Below are 15,783 nucleotides of genomic sequence, written 5' to 3' on the forward strand. Positions count from 1 at the left end.
TATGGGAGATGAAGGGGATTGTGGGCGAGCTGGAGGATTATGGGAGAAGGGATTGAAGGAGAGGAGGATTATGGGAGATGAGGGGGGTTGTGGGAGATGAGGGGGGTTATGGGAGAGTGGGGGATTGTGGGAGAATGGGGGATTGTGGGAAATGAAGGGGATTGTGGGACAGCAGTGGAATTATGGGAGAAGGGGGATTGTGGGCAACAAGGGGGGATTGTGAGAGACGAGGGGGTATTGTGGGAGAGCAGGGGCATTGTGGGAAAGAATGGGGATTGTGGGAGAGGAGGGTGGATTATGAGAGACAGGGGGTAGGTGTGTATGAGAGAGATGTAAGAGTGGAGAATTATGAGAACCAAAATAAAATTGACAGGCAATGGAGAAGTGCGAGGGAGATGACTATTATAAAAGAGGCATATAATTACGGGAGCACCCGTGGCTGCTGGGAGCACCCGATTATGAAAGAATTGCTAAAGAGAATGTACAATTATTTTAGCAAAAAATGTCAGACTGTAGATGAGGCATTACGTTGGACACTGCACTACTGAAGCCTGTGGGAGTGGCAGGGAGACCCGTCGGAAGAACTGACAGAACAGAAACGCAGGGAAAATCCCTGGGGAGGGGTAAGAATTGAGGGAGCCGATGAGAACTGTGGGAGAAAGCGAGAACAGAGACTGGAACTGGAAAGGCAAACAAACTGTAGGAGAGCCCGGGCATCCCGGGAGCGCAGGGCGTCGCAGGAGAGGATGAACTGTGAGAAGAGAATGTGAGGCGGGGAATCGTGGGCAAGAACGAACGTGAGACACGGGGCAGGGTGGAGCTGAAGTGTAAGAGCAGCTCCGAAAACCAGTGAGGAATGGCAGGTTTGGAAAGTGACTCATTCTCCCAGGACCCACAGTAAATTCAGCTTCAACTCAGAGAGACCCTCGCGTCTGCCCGCCGCAGTTCCTATTCCACTACCACTCCCTCGGCCCTGCTTCCTCGGGTCCAAGGGCTACTAGGTTCCTGCTCCAGCCCGTCTCCATGCTGTGCTCACAGGACTTGCTCCCTGCCTCAGCTCCGAAAGTTCGACAGGAACTGAGTGCCTCTGTGCTTTGCTTTATCTCAACACCTAAGTTTGGGAGCCCTGAGAGGAGGTCTGATTTATTTTTTTTCTTAAGATTTTATATATTTATTTGACAGACAGAGATCACAAGTAGGCAGAGAGAGAGGAGGAAGCAGGCCCCCTGCTGAGCAGAGAGCCCAATCTGGGGCTCGATCCCAGGACCCTGAGATCATGACCCGAGCCGAAGGCAGAGGCTTTAACCCACTGAGCCACCCAGGCGCTGGGGGAGGTCTAATTTAAACAGTCACAAGCCACTCATTTTTCATGTCATTTTCAGTGGTCCAGAAAGAAAAGGAATACAGATACCTTGCCAAGTGACATTTTCCCCCTTTTGTATATATTTTCCAATGAATGGCAGGAAATCTCATTCATCAGGAAATGGGCCATTTATCATTTTCACGAATAAATGTAATGAGAATGCGAGTTTCGCTTGGAAGTGTCATACATATAAATCACTGGCTTCAGAATTTAAAAAAAAAAGTCTCTGCTCGCCTCTGGCGAAGAGCAGAGGGCCTCATCTTGCTGCATTTATACATCAGTGATTTCCTAAGGGTTTATAATTATAACCAGGGAGATCTCCTGGATGTAATTCAGGACTCTTTCACTTCTTAGTCTCTAATATTTTCCGTATGTTGGATTAGCAATGTTGTACCTCTGTTAGCAGCCTCCCCCCTCCCTTTAAAAAGCCATCAGCTTCAGAAAGGTAAAATATCCCTTACATTTTTTTTTCCTTATATTTTTAAGTAGAACAGTGTCATGTTACAGAGTTACTTTCTCTTTGAGCTACTTCTGTGCCTACGCATACATATGGGCGCTTTAAAGACTATCTTTGCGGTGCCTGGGTGGCTCAGTCTGTTAACCATCGCACCCTTGATTTTGGCTCAGGTCATGATCTTGGGGTCCCGGGATCGAGCCCAGCAGGGAGTCTGCTTGTCCCTCTCCTGCTGCCCCTCCCCCAGTTTCTCCCAACTATTAAACAAAACAAAACACTAACTGAAAGCTGACCATCACTGGTAACCAAGCTGGGGGTGGGGGGCATGCTTCCAATTACTCCCTCCTCCCAGCAGCAAATGAGTGAAGGCAAGATGAAAATCAGATTCTACATTACAGAAAGAATGGCAGTGGAGGAGACAAGCCGTCAGGACCGGTCACCATCCAGCGTTGACGGCACCAGGCCAAGCATAGCATTATCTCAGTGATTAAATGCTAAATGTCTACACAGTCCAAGGAGTATCTCATTTTCATGGTTTAGTGACTATTCCAGAGTTCATTTTTTGTTGTTTTAAAACTTAGAAAAAGTGTAATACTTCCTCAGTGCAAAGTAATTGGAAACATTTGTGAGCGTCGCGAAGTCAGCCTCCGTGTGGCTGCGTCGCCGCGTGGCCCCGTCCTCTAGTCCCTCAATATCCCTCACTGGAGATAATACTGTCACCATTTCCTATGTAGAGAGGATTCATTTTTAAAATAAACAGCAGGGTTGAGCTCCAACTGTTTTCCACTACTATTATTCAGTATTTGATGTGGCAAAATTCCATTTCAACAAAATAACTTGTCGTGAACCGAAATGATAGGACCCGTGTTTGTGTAGCCCCACAAGGAGTGCTAAGAGATTTAGTTAGAGTCCGTGGGTCTACTTGAATGAGAGACGCCTGAATTATCATGGAGTCAGTGACTTCTGTGCCTGGGGAAACTTTTGGGGTCATTTTTAATGTAGAAGTTGCTTTCCTGTCCCAACAGCCCTGTGTCTTTACCCCTCAACTTCAGTGCAACTTAGAGGGACAAAGCCCAGAATGTCCCTAAATTCGGGAGTTCGAGACCAAAGACATGCCCAGGTCCACAGGGAATTCCAGACTAGCAAAGAAGTGCAATTTGCTGGAATTTCTTAAATTTGTGCTGTCATAATTAGAGACATCAGAATCTAAATCTTAAAAACACCATCATCAAAGACTGTGTACTCCACAGACATCAGAGAAGACCAAGACTTATTATAAACGGAAAGACAAAGCACCTGAATAGGACAAAGTGACCTTCCTGATAAGACCGGCAGGAGAGGTCCAGTGGTGCAGGGCCATGGGACAAGCATGCCCAAGGTCAACGATCGGGCTAGCCAACAGAAGAAGCACGAATATTTTTTTTTCTTAAATCATTTAATTTTTTTTTTAAGATTTTTATTTATTTGACAGACAGATCACAAGTAGGCAGAGAGGCAGGCAGAGAGAGAGAGAGAGGAGGAGGAGGCAGGCTCCCTGCTGAGCAGAGAGCCCGATGTGAGGCTCGATCCCAGGACCCTGGGACCATGACCCGAGCCGAAGGCAGAGGCTTTAACCACTGAGCCACCCAGCCGCCCAGAAGCATGAATCTTGATAGGACCCCGGGTTAGTGTAGGTCCTCCACAGACCATTGACAAAGAGGAGGTTAGATGTGCCAGATCTGACCAGGGGAAATCCCGCAGGAGAAATGGGGTAGATGCTGGGGGGAAGGCTGTAGCTTCAGACCTCACTGCATGTCTGACCCCAGGAAAGGAGAGCAGGAAGGCATGGCAGAAGGATCCTTGCTACTGGGCAGACTAGTTTGGCAAAGGTGCTGGGAAGTGTTGGAGCCCAAGTCCACCATTAGAGGAAAGTGGTGTCTCTCACCCACAGGCGGCCTCAGTTTCCCCTCAATTTGGGTAGTTGGCAGGCAGGGACAGCACAAAGGAGGGCGGGCCTCGGCCCCAGCGCAGCGATGCATTTCAGGGCGCACGTGCTAGGCACTAGGCCCTAGGTCTCCGAGGGTTGGCGGGGACATCTCCACTGTGCAGGGGACATGCAGGCGGCCGGCCGAGAGCGCCGCGGGGGCTTCTCTCAGGCCCTTCTGTCCGAGAATCCACCGTGTCCGTCCGAGGTGGAGTCACGAGTGGAGGTCCCCAGCTGTCCCGCTCCAGCCTCGTCCTCGCCCCCCGACCCTTCCTGCAGCCAGCTGTTTCGGGAGCTACAGAGTTGCTTCCTGAGAGAGGATTTAATTTGGACTCACTCTTCTGTGGTCATTTTCTCCTCCATAAAAGAACCCTTTTAGCCATGACGAGAAATGAACGGTGGAACGTAGCCCCTGCCATCGGGCCGCCGGTGCTCGGAAGACGGAGATCCAGGGAGCGCGCCCTGTGCTCCGGGAGCCCCGCTCGGGCCCACACCCCGGGGCACGGACAGCCAAGGCCACGGCCCAGGGAGGACGGAGCAGAAGGTCCTGGCTGAAGCCGAAAGGGTCTAGGTGAGAAAAAGCAGGCCCTAGCGGTGGAGACAAGCCACAGCGTCGCACGCGATCCCTTGAGCCGAATATGAATGCCACCCCCTCCTTCTTGCATGTACTTGGGCCACAGTCCACGTCCCATTTCGTGATCTGTTCAAGTTCGTAGAAGCGCGGGCTTGAGAGCAGCACTTCAGTGGGAACTGAACACAGGGCCTGCCTGGGACGTGAAAACCGGAGACGCAGGGGCGGGTTCTGCAGTGTAGCTGGCTGGAGCCATGCGGCACCCCGCCTGTCGGCATGACTCAAACTCAGAACCAAGCCATCAAAACCCTGGCAACATTTCTGGCCTCACAGCACTCCCACCCAAGTTTCTGTCAACACAGCCCAAGACGTCCTTCTCCATCCAGAACCATTTTGGAAGAACTCTAAACTATAGGAAGAAAAAGAGTTTCTGGAATTCATGGTCTTCTGTTTAAAAATTTTTAAATTTTACATGAAGATTTTGAGAGAGAGAAAGAGAAGGCACCCAAACAGGAGGGGAGGAGGGAGAGGGAAGGTCCGGCAGACTCCCCGCTGAGTGCAGAGCCCAACGTGGGCCTTGATCCCAGGACCCTGAGATCCTGACCTGAGCTCAAACCAAGAGTTGGATGTTTAATTGACTGAGCCACCCAGGAGCCCCTAAAAACTTTCTATTTAAGTTTATTTTGGAGTATAATTCAAAAGGACAAAAGGATTTGCCATGAAAAATATATCCCGTTCCTTCTCTCCAACAACAATATTGAACTGTACCTGAGCCCCGTGCTCCTGGAAGACAGCAGAAAGCAGTCTCCCCAGGCTCTTGTGTTCCAGGAAGCAGCTTATGGCTAAGAACCACCTTTCTCCACAAGAACTTTGAGAAACTTGTGGAGAAACCCTTTGTTGACCCCAAAGCCAGACACAAACTCTATTTGCCATTTTTTGCCTTAAAAGTGTTTGGCCCCCACCAACCCATCGGAACAAAATGCTGGTTAACAGAAGTTTGACTAAGCTCCTTGCCTTCCTCCAGATCTCGAACTCTGGCTTACCCTCAGCCCGAGCCTGCAGACCGCCCTCCTTAGGGCAGGCTGGCCTTAGGGGGAACCTTTCCTGCAAGAGTCCTTTCTAATGAAGTCTGTCAAGTCTGGGTTTTTTGTTTGACCTCAACTCCCACTTCTCTCTGAAGGCAACCCCTGTTCCTGGCTTCTTACACATCCTTCCCTAGATGTTTCTGTGACTACAGACTAGGTTTGTAAACATTTGCATCATTTCTGCCACTGTTTCCATCTAACAGTGTAATGTACAGACTATTCCCAGTTAGCATCCGTGGATGGCCTCACTGTGCTTTGACCTAGAGTCTTCCAAGGCCTTCCCTGGACACCCTATCATTTATCTACACGGTCCCCCGCTGGCGGGGGTTTAGGCTGTTGCGCAAACTCTAACGTGAGGAATTTTGCATCCGTTTGTCATCTCTCACCTAGGTGCCCATGTCCGTAAGGAGAATCCCTCTAGTTGGGGAATTCTGAGTTGATAGTGCTGGACTGTTCTAAGTTGGTGTCCCAATTTACACCCCCACTGGACAATATTTTTTTTTAAATGCAGAGTCTTGGGGGCGCCTGGGTGGCTCAGTCGGTTAAGTGTCTGCCTTGGGCTCAAGTCATGTTCCCGGGGTCCTGGGATCCAGCCCCATGTCGGGCTCCCTGCTCAGCGGGAAGCCTGCTTCTCCTCCTCGCCCCACTCACATTCTCTCATTCTTGCTTTCTCTCTCTTTCACTCAGTAAATAAAGATCCTTAAAAAAATGCAGAATCTCAGAAGCCCAGTGAGATTTACTAAATCAATCTACATTTTACTAAAGCCCCAGGTGATTTGCAAGCACATTTCAAGTTTGAGAAGCTGCTCACCCCTGGCCCCTTACTAGAAACCCCTGGAGAGAAGTCATGAATTCTGATGCCCAGGCCACACCAGCCCAATAAAATCAGAATGGGAGGATTTTTTTTAAAGCTCCCAATGATTACAATGTGCAAGGCAATCACCTTAGAAATTGGAGGTTACAAATGACCTGTTTTATCATTACCTGCCTCTTTCAGAGTGAAAAAGTGGAATGTAGCACAACAGTGATGATTGAAGGGTTCTGATGTAACTTGGGACTTTAGTGTCTTCATACTGGGGCAAATAGAGCAGACACACTTGGGGCCATTCAATGTTGGGGAGCAATGAGAGTTCCTTTACCCTATTGAAACTTGTTTTAACCCCATCTGTGTCTATTTCTTAACAGCCACCTGGAGACTCTAATCCTGCTGGGGGCGGGGGCAGTCCCCAGGCTCTCCTCCATCTGTTTCCCTCCTACCCTATTTCATCATAAAGCTGGTCCCACATGGCTTGCAGAGAAACTTCTGAGCTGCTTTAACTGGAGCATTCCACTTGGTATGCATAAAGGGAGATGGGCAGTCCCCCTTTTCAGGGTTACGAGATCCTACAGTGGCTTTTATCCTGTCTGCGAGGCCGGCTGTTCCTTCAGGAAGGACCGCCTCTGTATCTGGCTCTCACAAAGCCATCTCTGACAGTTCCGTGGGCAGCTGTGGGTTCTGTACGAACCCTAACACACCCTTCCATCCTGCAGCGTGCAAAACCCAAGCCACTCCTAACTAGCGGCTTTCATCATCCAGGTCAGCAAAGGCCGCTTTGGAAATGGATCTGCAAGGCGAGGATACCCATCCACAGACTAAAAACAACTTCACACTCTACCCCCGGGTTCCTTAGCTTTGCCCTTCCATCCCGTTGACTACCTTCTTGGTGACCACGGGTCTCAGGGGCACTTTCTGCTGTCCCTGCAGAATTTTCCCCTTTCTGAGTGCCTTTGAGGCTCGTGGCCAAACAAAGCTCAGACTCACTTTGACTGAAAGTTCAGTTTGGTCTAGCATCGAAGCCTGAGTCAGCAGTCTTTAAATTTCATTTTAACTATTACTGATAAGCAACCCAGGGATCAAAAAATTTGCCTTTTTCTTAGTAGCCTGCATTTCCTTATGCATCTGGAGAACCAACTCCCCAGCAGTTGGATCTGTCTCTAGATTCCAACGGTAAACTCTTACCTTTCATGACTCGGGCATGGGCCCGACGGGAGAGACGCATGGGGCGAGTGCGCAGAGCTTCCCAGTCCTCTCGGGGCACACACTCAGCTCATCTGCACATCCGCGCATTCAGCACGGGGCGTCCCTGGTCCTTTGGGGTTTTTATGGAGGCTTCATTACCTAGGCATGATTAAATACATCACTGGCCATTGATGAATCATTGGTGACTGGCCCCCCTCCTTCCGTGCTTTCCAACAGTACTCCATTAACGTAACAAAATGCATCTTTCCTGCTCTCCTGGCATTGGCAATCCTAAGGGTTTTAGGAGCTCTGTGCCAGGAAAGGAGGCCATAGACCAAATACAGATTTATTATAAACCACAATATCACACTCAGGCAGAATCTGTCTGAAAACACAGCCTAAATCCTGTTACTACTATCCTGGGAACTTGAAATGGATTTCCACCCTCTTCTGCAAATTTGAGCTGTCAGTAGGTTCCTGGACCCACTGCCCTGAGCTACGGAAGCGGAATCTCTGGGATAAAGTCCGAAGGGGCCAGCAGAGCATCTGCCGGCTCATAAGACCTCCATACATATGTGTTGAAAGAATGAATGGATCACACATTTATACGCTTAAGCTGAACTGTATTAACGGAATTACTGGGTGATGACTGTTAACAATACTCATGATTCCAGGCTCCCACTGGGCCAATTAAATCAAAATGCATGGGGGTGGGGGCTGGCCCCCTCAAGGGACCAATTCTTGCAGGGTTTATCCAGGCCTTCTAATCCTCCAGCTCGGGGTCACCTGGGAGTTCTTTGGGACAAACTGATTTGTCCTTAAGTTTTATTTTGCCAGCCTTGTAGACTGGTTCATCTCATTCTTTTTCACCATCTGTGCTGTCCGACATGGTATCTACTCACCCCACAGGGCCATTAAAACTTAAATTAAAATAAAAAAAATTCAGTTCACTTACACTAGCTATTTCAAGTGCTCAAAGGCAAATGGTTATTTAAAATGAAAATAAAATTCCTTCACCTCATATTTCTGGTGTTTAACCGGCACAGGTAGTTGGTGATTACCATATTAAACAAAGCAGACCAAATGCCGGCCAACAGCACGGAGGGATGGTTTCTTATAGGGAGAGGCAGGGAAGGGCCAGAAATAGGTACCCAGAAGGGGTTCTGGGGTGGCTAGCAACATTCTCTTGACCTGGTGATGGTTACAAGGGCGCTCAAGTTCGAATCCTTCACTAAGTGTTCACTTTATATGATTTCCTGTATCTACTTCCCTTTACAATGAAAATACTTAAACGATTAGACATCTTATCCCTGAGGTACACTGTTAAATCCTCTTGAGGATATTTGTTGGACTTTTGTGCCCAAGTCACAGTTCCTTGAACACTATAAATCAGGAGGCCAGAACATAGGTCTTTTTAAAGATCTTTTTCAAAAGCACGAAATAAAATGAAAGGCAAGCATGCCAACACAGTTACAACATTCCTACTCTTTTTTCCTCCCACACCTCTTCAAGGTAGTAAAAATAAGGAATTTCAAGTGACTTCTCATGCACTATAGAGGCACAGATACTCTCTCTGTCCGCAAATCCAGGTTATTGTCTTTGGAAGGGGAATAGGAAGTTGAATGTGACGGAATGAAAGGAATTTCTATTGCAAGTAGCACCAGTATCCCAGCTGTGCCTTTTGAATGAAAGAATAAAGTCCACCTCTTCCTACCTCCTCTGTCAATAAGCTTGAGTTATCCCAAACATTAACAGAGGTAACTTCCCAGCAAAAGATGTAGTTCTCATGTTTCCTCACAAAGCCCTGGAGGAAGAGAAAAGAAAACACACCAGCCTAATCCCAAGTAATTTCTTAGCTATGCAGCTAAAACGGAAAGTCAAATCAAATTGAAAATCATCTTTTTTCTTAAGTGAAAACTATGTTGCACTAGAAATCAGAGTTATTTTTACTGGGAGGTGGTTGAGTGAATAGATCCCATGGGGTATCTTTGAATTTTCTAAAAGCTGTTACAAGTTGAAGGCCACTCATTTTTGGTGGAGAAAAACCAGTTCTTGATCTTCTTTCCTTCAACCAATCCCCTAAAGTCAGCGGAATTTCCTTCTGTACTTATTTTTCTGTTATGCCTCACTCTCATTTCCAAGAATAACCTTTTACTTTTTTATTTAATTTTTTTGAGAGAAAGACAGCAAACGCGCACGCATGCTCATGTTCAGTGGGGGGCAGGCGGCCATGAGGGGCAGAGGGAGAGGGAGAGAATCTCAACCAGACTCTGTGCCGAGCACTGAGCCTGACGCGGGGCTCGATCTCATGACCCTGAGAACATAAGCTGAGCCAAAATCAAGAGTCAGACACTTAACTGGGAAGAAAAACCCCCAATGAAAGTGTGTTTGGAACACTTGGGGGCTAGGATAGATTTAAAAGTAGATGAAGTTTCTGGAGCTTTTTCATGCATCTGTCAGGAGTAGTCCAAGCCTATGTATTGCTTTCACAACAACCTGGGGCTCTGCCTTTTCTCCCCCCACCCCTTTCCTTTTCTTCCTCTTCTCATTTTTTTTTTTATATGTTAGAAATTATATTTTATGATTTGGGGTTGGGGTTGGTTCAGCAATCTTGAGGCATGCCAAATTACCTGGGCGGGTGGGTAGTTTGTCTATATTGTCTAACGAGAGGAAGTGTCATTCATATCACTGTTATTATCTATGACCTTAAGTCAAATCAATTCAGTAAACACTGAGAACATTTGGCATCAGAATTTTTTTTTATTAACATATAATGTATTATTAGCCCCAGGGGTACATGTCTGTGAATCATCAAGCTTACACAATTCACAGCACTCACCATAGCACACCCCCCCTCAGTGTCCATCACCCAGCCACCCTCTCCATAGCCCCCAACCCCCAGCAACCCTCAGTTGGTTTTGAGAGATTAAGAGTCTCTTATGGTTTGTCTCATCAGAATTTTTTAAGCAAAAAGTATGCAACAGCAACAGGATATTTTTCTATCAACAGCATTGTTAGGCTTAGATGTACAGCAGCACATTCTCGAACCACAGGGCACCTCATAAAGCCAAGCATTTAAGGAAACAGAGTCTGGACTCAGACCAATAGAATGTGTTGTCTGTGTCCAGAGACACATAAGTAGGCAGAGGAGGAAGACTGTCTCCTTGTCAGTTTCCCCCGCTTTAATCAGCGGTCGCCTGTGCCGTGGTGGGGTGAGATTACCTGATAAATTCATTGTAGAACTGATAGACCCAAATGACAGAGGAGTGGTGTTCCAGCTGTGCTCACCGGGGAATAGACTTTGGAATTCACCCCTTTAAAAAAATTTTCTTTAAAAATATTCAGGAAAGCCCACCCAAACAGTACATGTTCTGTCCATCAATCTAGTTAGCCCTTCTCAAAGAACTTTGGCACCAGAAGCATGTGGTAAGGGAGTTCAGAATACACGCACATGACTCCAGCCAAGACTCCCTGATTCTCAGGTCCAGGGAGGTCTAGGCAGATCATGGTGAAAGCTCCCTAGGCGGTCTTTATGCCTACACCTGGTTACCCTCTCACCACGGCCTCTTCCATGTACTTCCCACCCTAACACATGTGAGGGAGTCCCTCCAGGCTCACTCTTGATAAATTTGGAGACAAACCTTCCGAATTCTAATCAAATCCCGAGGGAAGATAGCAACTGGGGAACATTAGACATTAGATGTCATTTTAAAAAACCTCCACAGTTGATTCAAATAGGACTCCTCATTTTCCCACTTACACCAAGAATCACAGCTCTACAATTTATCTTTGGATTAAACAATACATCGGAAAGCAGTTTCCCTGGACAAAAACATTTTGATCCCAAGTCCTTGTTTAAGAATTGGTTTTTGAAGCTCTCAGAGACATCACTTCTCGGACTTCTGGCGAAGATCAAGTGTGAAACTCTCAGAGATGCACATTTCCATATTGCTCACTCTCTTTGGCTTGGCTGTGTGAAAGCCCAGAACCAAATTTGTGACCACAGCACAGATGCTGATCCTTTCACTCTGTTTTCTTTTGCCTAATTTCTTCACATTTTTAAAATTAACCTTATCTCTGTTTAAACGTGCTCCAGTTGATACATTTGAACTTACTTATAATCGGTACACTTGACACAATGTGTAAGTGTACATGTAGCAGCAGAAATGCTTGTAAATGACTGATAAATTTGCAATAACTGATGAGTTTATTTATTTATTTATTTTAGATTCTTATTCTCACTGCTGTCTGATTCATCAGTGTCCCTAGTATCTTCCTGGTATTAACAGGGAACTCAGAAACAAAAACTTCCCATTTCGGCATATACATGTGCACACACCCCCCCCCCGTATAAACTGTATTTTCTTCTATGCCTTCTTCCTCCTATTTCCTGACTACAGTAGTATGTACTTTATACAGTACATTCATTTTCTTTAAAAATAAGAGAATGGCATTCTATGAATTTCTGCTTTGAATCTGGACTTATTTTCTTCCGCTTGCTGAGATCCTTTATAATATACTGTAAAATTTCCTCAGCCTATAAAATATCCAGAGGTATTCAAAGCCTCTCTCAAAATGCTGGAAACCACACCATCTGAGACAGCTCCCAGAGGAATGGCCTCGGTCTCACATCTGGGGAGGAAGCCGTCAAAATCCCATCCCGCAGTGTTCAGTTTTCCTTCACTCTGGAAATCTGGTTTCATTTGTGTGCAATGTGTCCTGGTGGAAAGAGCACGTGCGAGGCTGGCCGGGGGCTGCTTGGGCCCTGTGAGTGTGTGCCAAGGGCAGAGGGGGGTCGGCTGGAAATCATGGAACTTGAATGTGAAGAGCTTGCCCTTGACAGGGTTTGCTTGCTTTGTGGTTCCTGGTTCCCCTGTGGCTCAATCAGAGATCTGGCCTTAATAAGCAAGGCACCCTCAGAAGTTTTGGAAAACGACAAGAAGGCTCTAGGGCACATTTTGTGGTGAGAATAGCACACTGCTTTGCGGCACCCTTAGACGCACACTGGGCACTGGAACTCAGCAAGGATGCAAACGGCCTGTCCCACAGGGTCGCTGCTAGCCACAGAGGGCCACTGAGCACAGGAAGTGAGGCTAGTGCAACCCGGGAACCGAATATTTTATTTCATTTCATTGTAACTAATTTAAATTTAAATTAGCACATACGGGCAGTGGCTACTGTATTGGACGGCGCAGCCTTTGACAATTTCTTTCATGAGGATAATGAAGTCTGATTTGGCTTGCAGACATGCTTAACGCGAGGCCCGCTCCCTAGGTGTTTCTCAGCTACTTTCTGTGTTTCTGTGGCCGTGGTCCCTGAGGATTTGTATCACTCAAAATAAGCACGTCTGCACTCCAGCTTGTTAGTCTCTGTCAGCCTTCCAATGGGTTCCTCCTTTGCAAATAAACGTGCTTTCTTTCTTCCTAACCCACTTCTTGCAGAGAGAGCCAGAAGACAGGGCCTGCCCGCACTCTACCCCAGGGCTTAACTCAAGAAAGAGGCTGAGAGCGAGTCCCTCGGGCAGGATTTGCTGGGACAGACCTCTCCAGCAGAGGGCAGGGGCCTTCTGTCTTGACACGCCACTGCTCCCTTCTTTAAACAAAATGCCAGGTGAATTTAAATGACTTACAGATGAGGAATGTAGGTTTACGACAAGGCAAGAGCCTGAACAAATCGTGAGCTGGACAACAGCTACTTCCCATTTAACCTGAGCCGGGGCTGTGTGGGGGCTGGAAATCAACACAGGACCCGAAACTGGCGACTTGGTGAGCAAACCCCAGAATACGAGCTGTAGCCAAGCATGGTGACCAGGTTAAACAGTCTTCATCGGGGTCACTGCGGGGCCCCCAAATCCCCAAATCTGATGGTAGCAACTAAAAACTGGCCCCAAAGCACATGAAAACACAGTTAGCGTATCTATCAATACACAAATGATTTAAAAAAAACATGGGTTAGTGATTACTAAATGCCAGGCCCCAAACTGGGAGCTGGAAAGACAGAAGAGAAGGAAACAAACTCCCTGTCTTCCAGTTGCTCACCGGCCAGTGTCAGGAAGAGGAGGAAGGACCCAGATATCGTAACAGGCTACGGTAAGGACTCTCAGGAAAGAGTGGATGGGAGACCGTGATGGCACAGCGAAGAGCCCAGATTCAGCCCAGGACTTCACGAAGGGGGCTTCCTGGAGGAGGTGGCATGGGAGTTGGACCTGAAAGCACAACGGGAATTTGCCAAGTGCGCAAGAACACCGTGGACAGAGGCATCTGTTCTGAGGCACAGAAGCAGGTGCAGCTTGGTTTATCTGGAGGAATCTGTATAGACTGTACACACAGCTTTGAAAAATAGTGCTTTGCACACAGTAACTGCTCAGTAAAATTCCTTCAGTAAATGCTGACCCTGTGTGCATGCACAAACAGCCACAAAACCCAGAGGCAAGCTCCCTCATTTTCTCCCAGACATGAATCTGTCCACATCCCTCTCTATGTCTCCTTCCATTTCCATGCCCGGAAATCATCACAGCAAGCTCTGATGGCAAGCTCGAGGGCTTTGTTGTTGGCACATGGTCTGGGGCATAGAACTTTGAGGCCCCCGAGGGTCATGTTTTGCTGGAAGCTTGTTTTAGAACCTCTCACCCAAGAATTTCACCTTGTTGAAGGCTATTCCCCTTTTGACCCCTGGAGGGACTCCCCAGAGAAATCGGTCCATTTCTGCACTGTGTGTTGTGGCATTTTCCTCTGGCTCTAGCTAGGGGCCCTTTATCCTCTTCCCCACCCTCTCTACACCCCCAGTAATCCTCAAAATTGCCACTCTGAGCCTTGGTCCTCTGCAGGTCCTTTTTGGTGGCTTCCGTCCCTCTGGCCTCAACCCTCACCCTTTAGCTAGGCAGAAACAGCACAGTAATCTTAGAGCACATGACCTATGTCGCTGCCTTCTGTGGGTTCGAATCCCAAGCAATTGTATGACCTTGGGCGAGTTATGTCACCTCTCTGGGCCTCTTGGTGGATCCCAAATTCAACTGCAGGTACATGTCCCCACTGGGGTGTAAATCCTACCTCCTGTCATCGTTGCATGCTGGCCGTCTCTACGCTAAGTGAACTTGTGCCAATGGGTAGCTCAGAGGACTTACCATTTTCCTGATCACGATTTACACAGACTGGCTGGTGGGTGGCCCTACCCGTGGGATAACACAAGGGTAACCAAAGTAGGTTTTAAGTAGGTTCTTCAGCAGTTTCCCTCTCAGACAATCACAGGCTTCGACAGCACCCATGATTGTTGACGCACACTTTCCAAACATTTTGTTTATCCAAGTAGTGAGAAGCTGCAAAAAAGCTGGGTCTGGATACACTAATTACTCAGGTTGGCCACTTCACTGGTGTATAAAAGGTATAGCTATATAAGAAGGATTTTAATTTAAAAAAAAAAAAGTTCTTTAAAAAGTAAAATAAACTGGGCACCTGGGTGGCTCAGTCGGTTAAGCGGCTGCCTTTAGCTCAGGTCATGATCCTGGGGTCCTGGGATCGAGCCCCACATCAGGCTCCCTGCTCAGTGGGGAGACTGCTTCTCCCTCTCCCTCTGCTGCGTATGCTCTCTCTCTCAAATAAATACAATCTTTAAACTAAAATAAAATTTAAAAACTGTATATACTTAAAATAAGTTGGCCTACCCTAAAGTAGACACCTAGCTCCCAGCTTAACCAGGTTGACAAGAGAAGAATGTAGTGTGGGGGAGGACCCAAGAGAGGAGGCTGGGATGGCCACAACTACAGAAAAGTGAAACAGTCACAGAGCCAGGTGTGTGTGTGTGTGTGTGTGTGTGTGTGTGTGTAAGGGGAAAGCATTATTTGTCCATGTAAATGATTCTGAAATCCAGTATGATTCACACTACTATTTATCCTGAAGTAGGAATTCAATCCCAACTAAAAAGAAATCAGAGAACAGTGGTCCCTAGTTGATGATGCCTTGACACCCATTCTTACCGTAGTCTCCCCTGGGATGAAAATGCGTCTGTGTCAGTCACTCAGTGGTTCTCTTAGATGATCATGCCAAATCTGTAATAAAATCCTGGAACTTTAGGTCTCAACAAGTTCTCCATGGTTTTTGAGCTGTTATGGAATGTGATCCTAATAAATATAAAGCAAAAAAAAAAAAAAAAAAAAGCAAAAGGTTAGGGAAATAACCCAAACTCTCCTTCTTAGGTATGTGGCCTGTGGCTTAATTTTATTATGAAACTTATTGATTGGGGCGCCTGGGTGGCTCAGTCAGTTAAGCATCTGCCTTCGGCTCAGGACATGATCCCAGGGTCTTGGGATCAAGCCCCACATCCTCCCTCTCCCTCTGTTTCTCCCCCTTCTT

At 47.2% G+C, this 15,783-nt stretch overlaps 1 protein-coding gene across 4 annotated transcripts in view; it reads right to left on the reverse strand.

The window, feature by feature from the left end:
- The window catches only part of EGFL6 (EGF like domain multiple 6), an 85,739-nt gene extending 70,248 nt beyond the window's left edge, over positions 1-15,491 (reverse strand). For all 4 annotated transcript variants that reach the window (XM_032880183.1, XM_032880182.1, XM_032880181.1 and 1 more), the window contains exons 1-3: positions 15,408-15,491; positions 9,150-9,239; positions 7,436-7,594 (exon numbers count right to left, since the gene is read on the reverse strand). In XM_032880183.1, coding sequence (XP_032736074.1) covers positions 7,436-7,475 — 40 coding nt within the window. In that variant the 5' untranslated portion in view covers positions 7,476-7,594; positions 9,150-9,239; positions 15,408-15,491. The remainder of the gene's footprint in view (positions 1-7,435; positions 7,595-9,149; positions 9,240-15,407) is intronic.
- Positions 15,492-15,783: the final 292 nt, after the last annotated feature.

This window comes from Lontra canadensis, unplaced genomic scaffold, assembly GCF_010015895.1.
Source record: "Lontra canadensis isolate GAN:19392208 unplaced genomic scaffold, GSC_riverotter_1.0 scaffold68, whole genome shotgun sequence".
Taxonomy (NCBI): Eukaryota; Metazoa; Chordata; class Mammalia; order Carnivora; family Mustelidae; genus Lontra; species Lontra canadensis.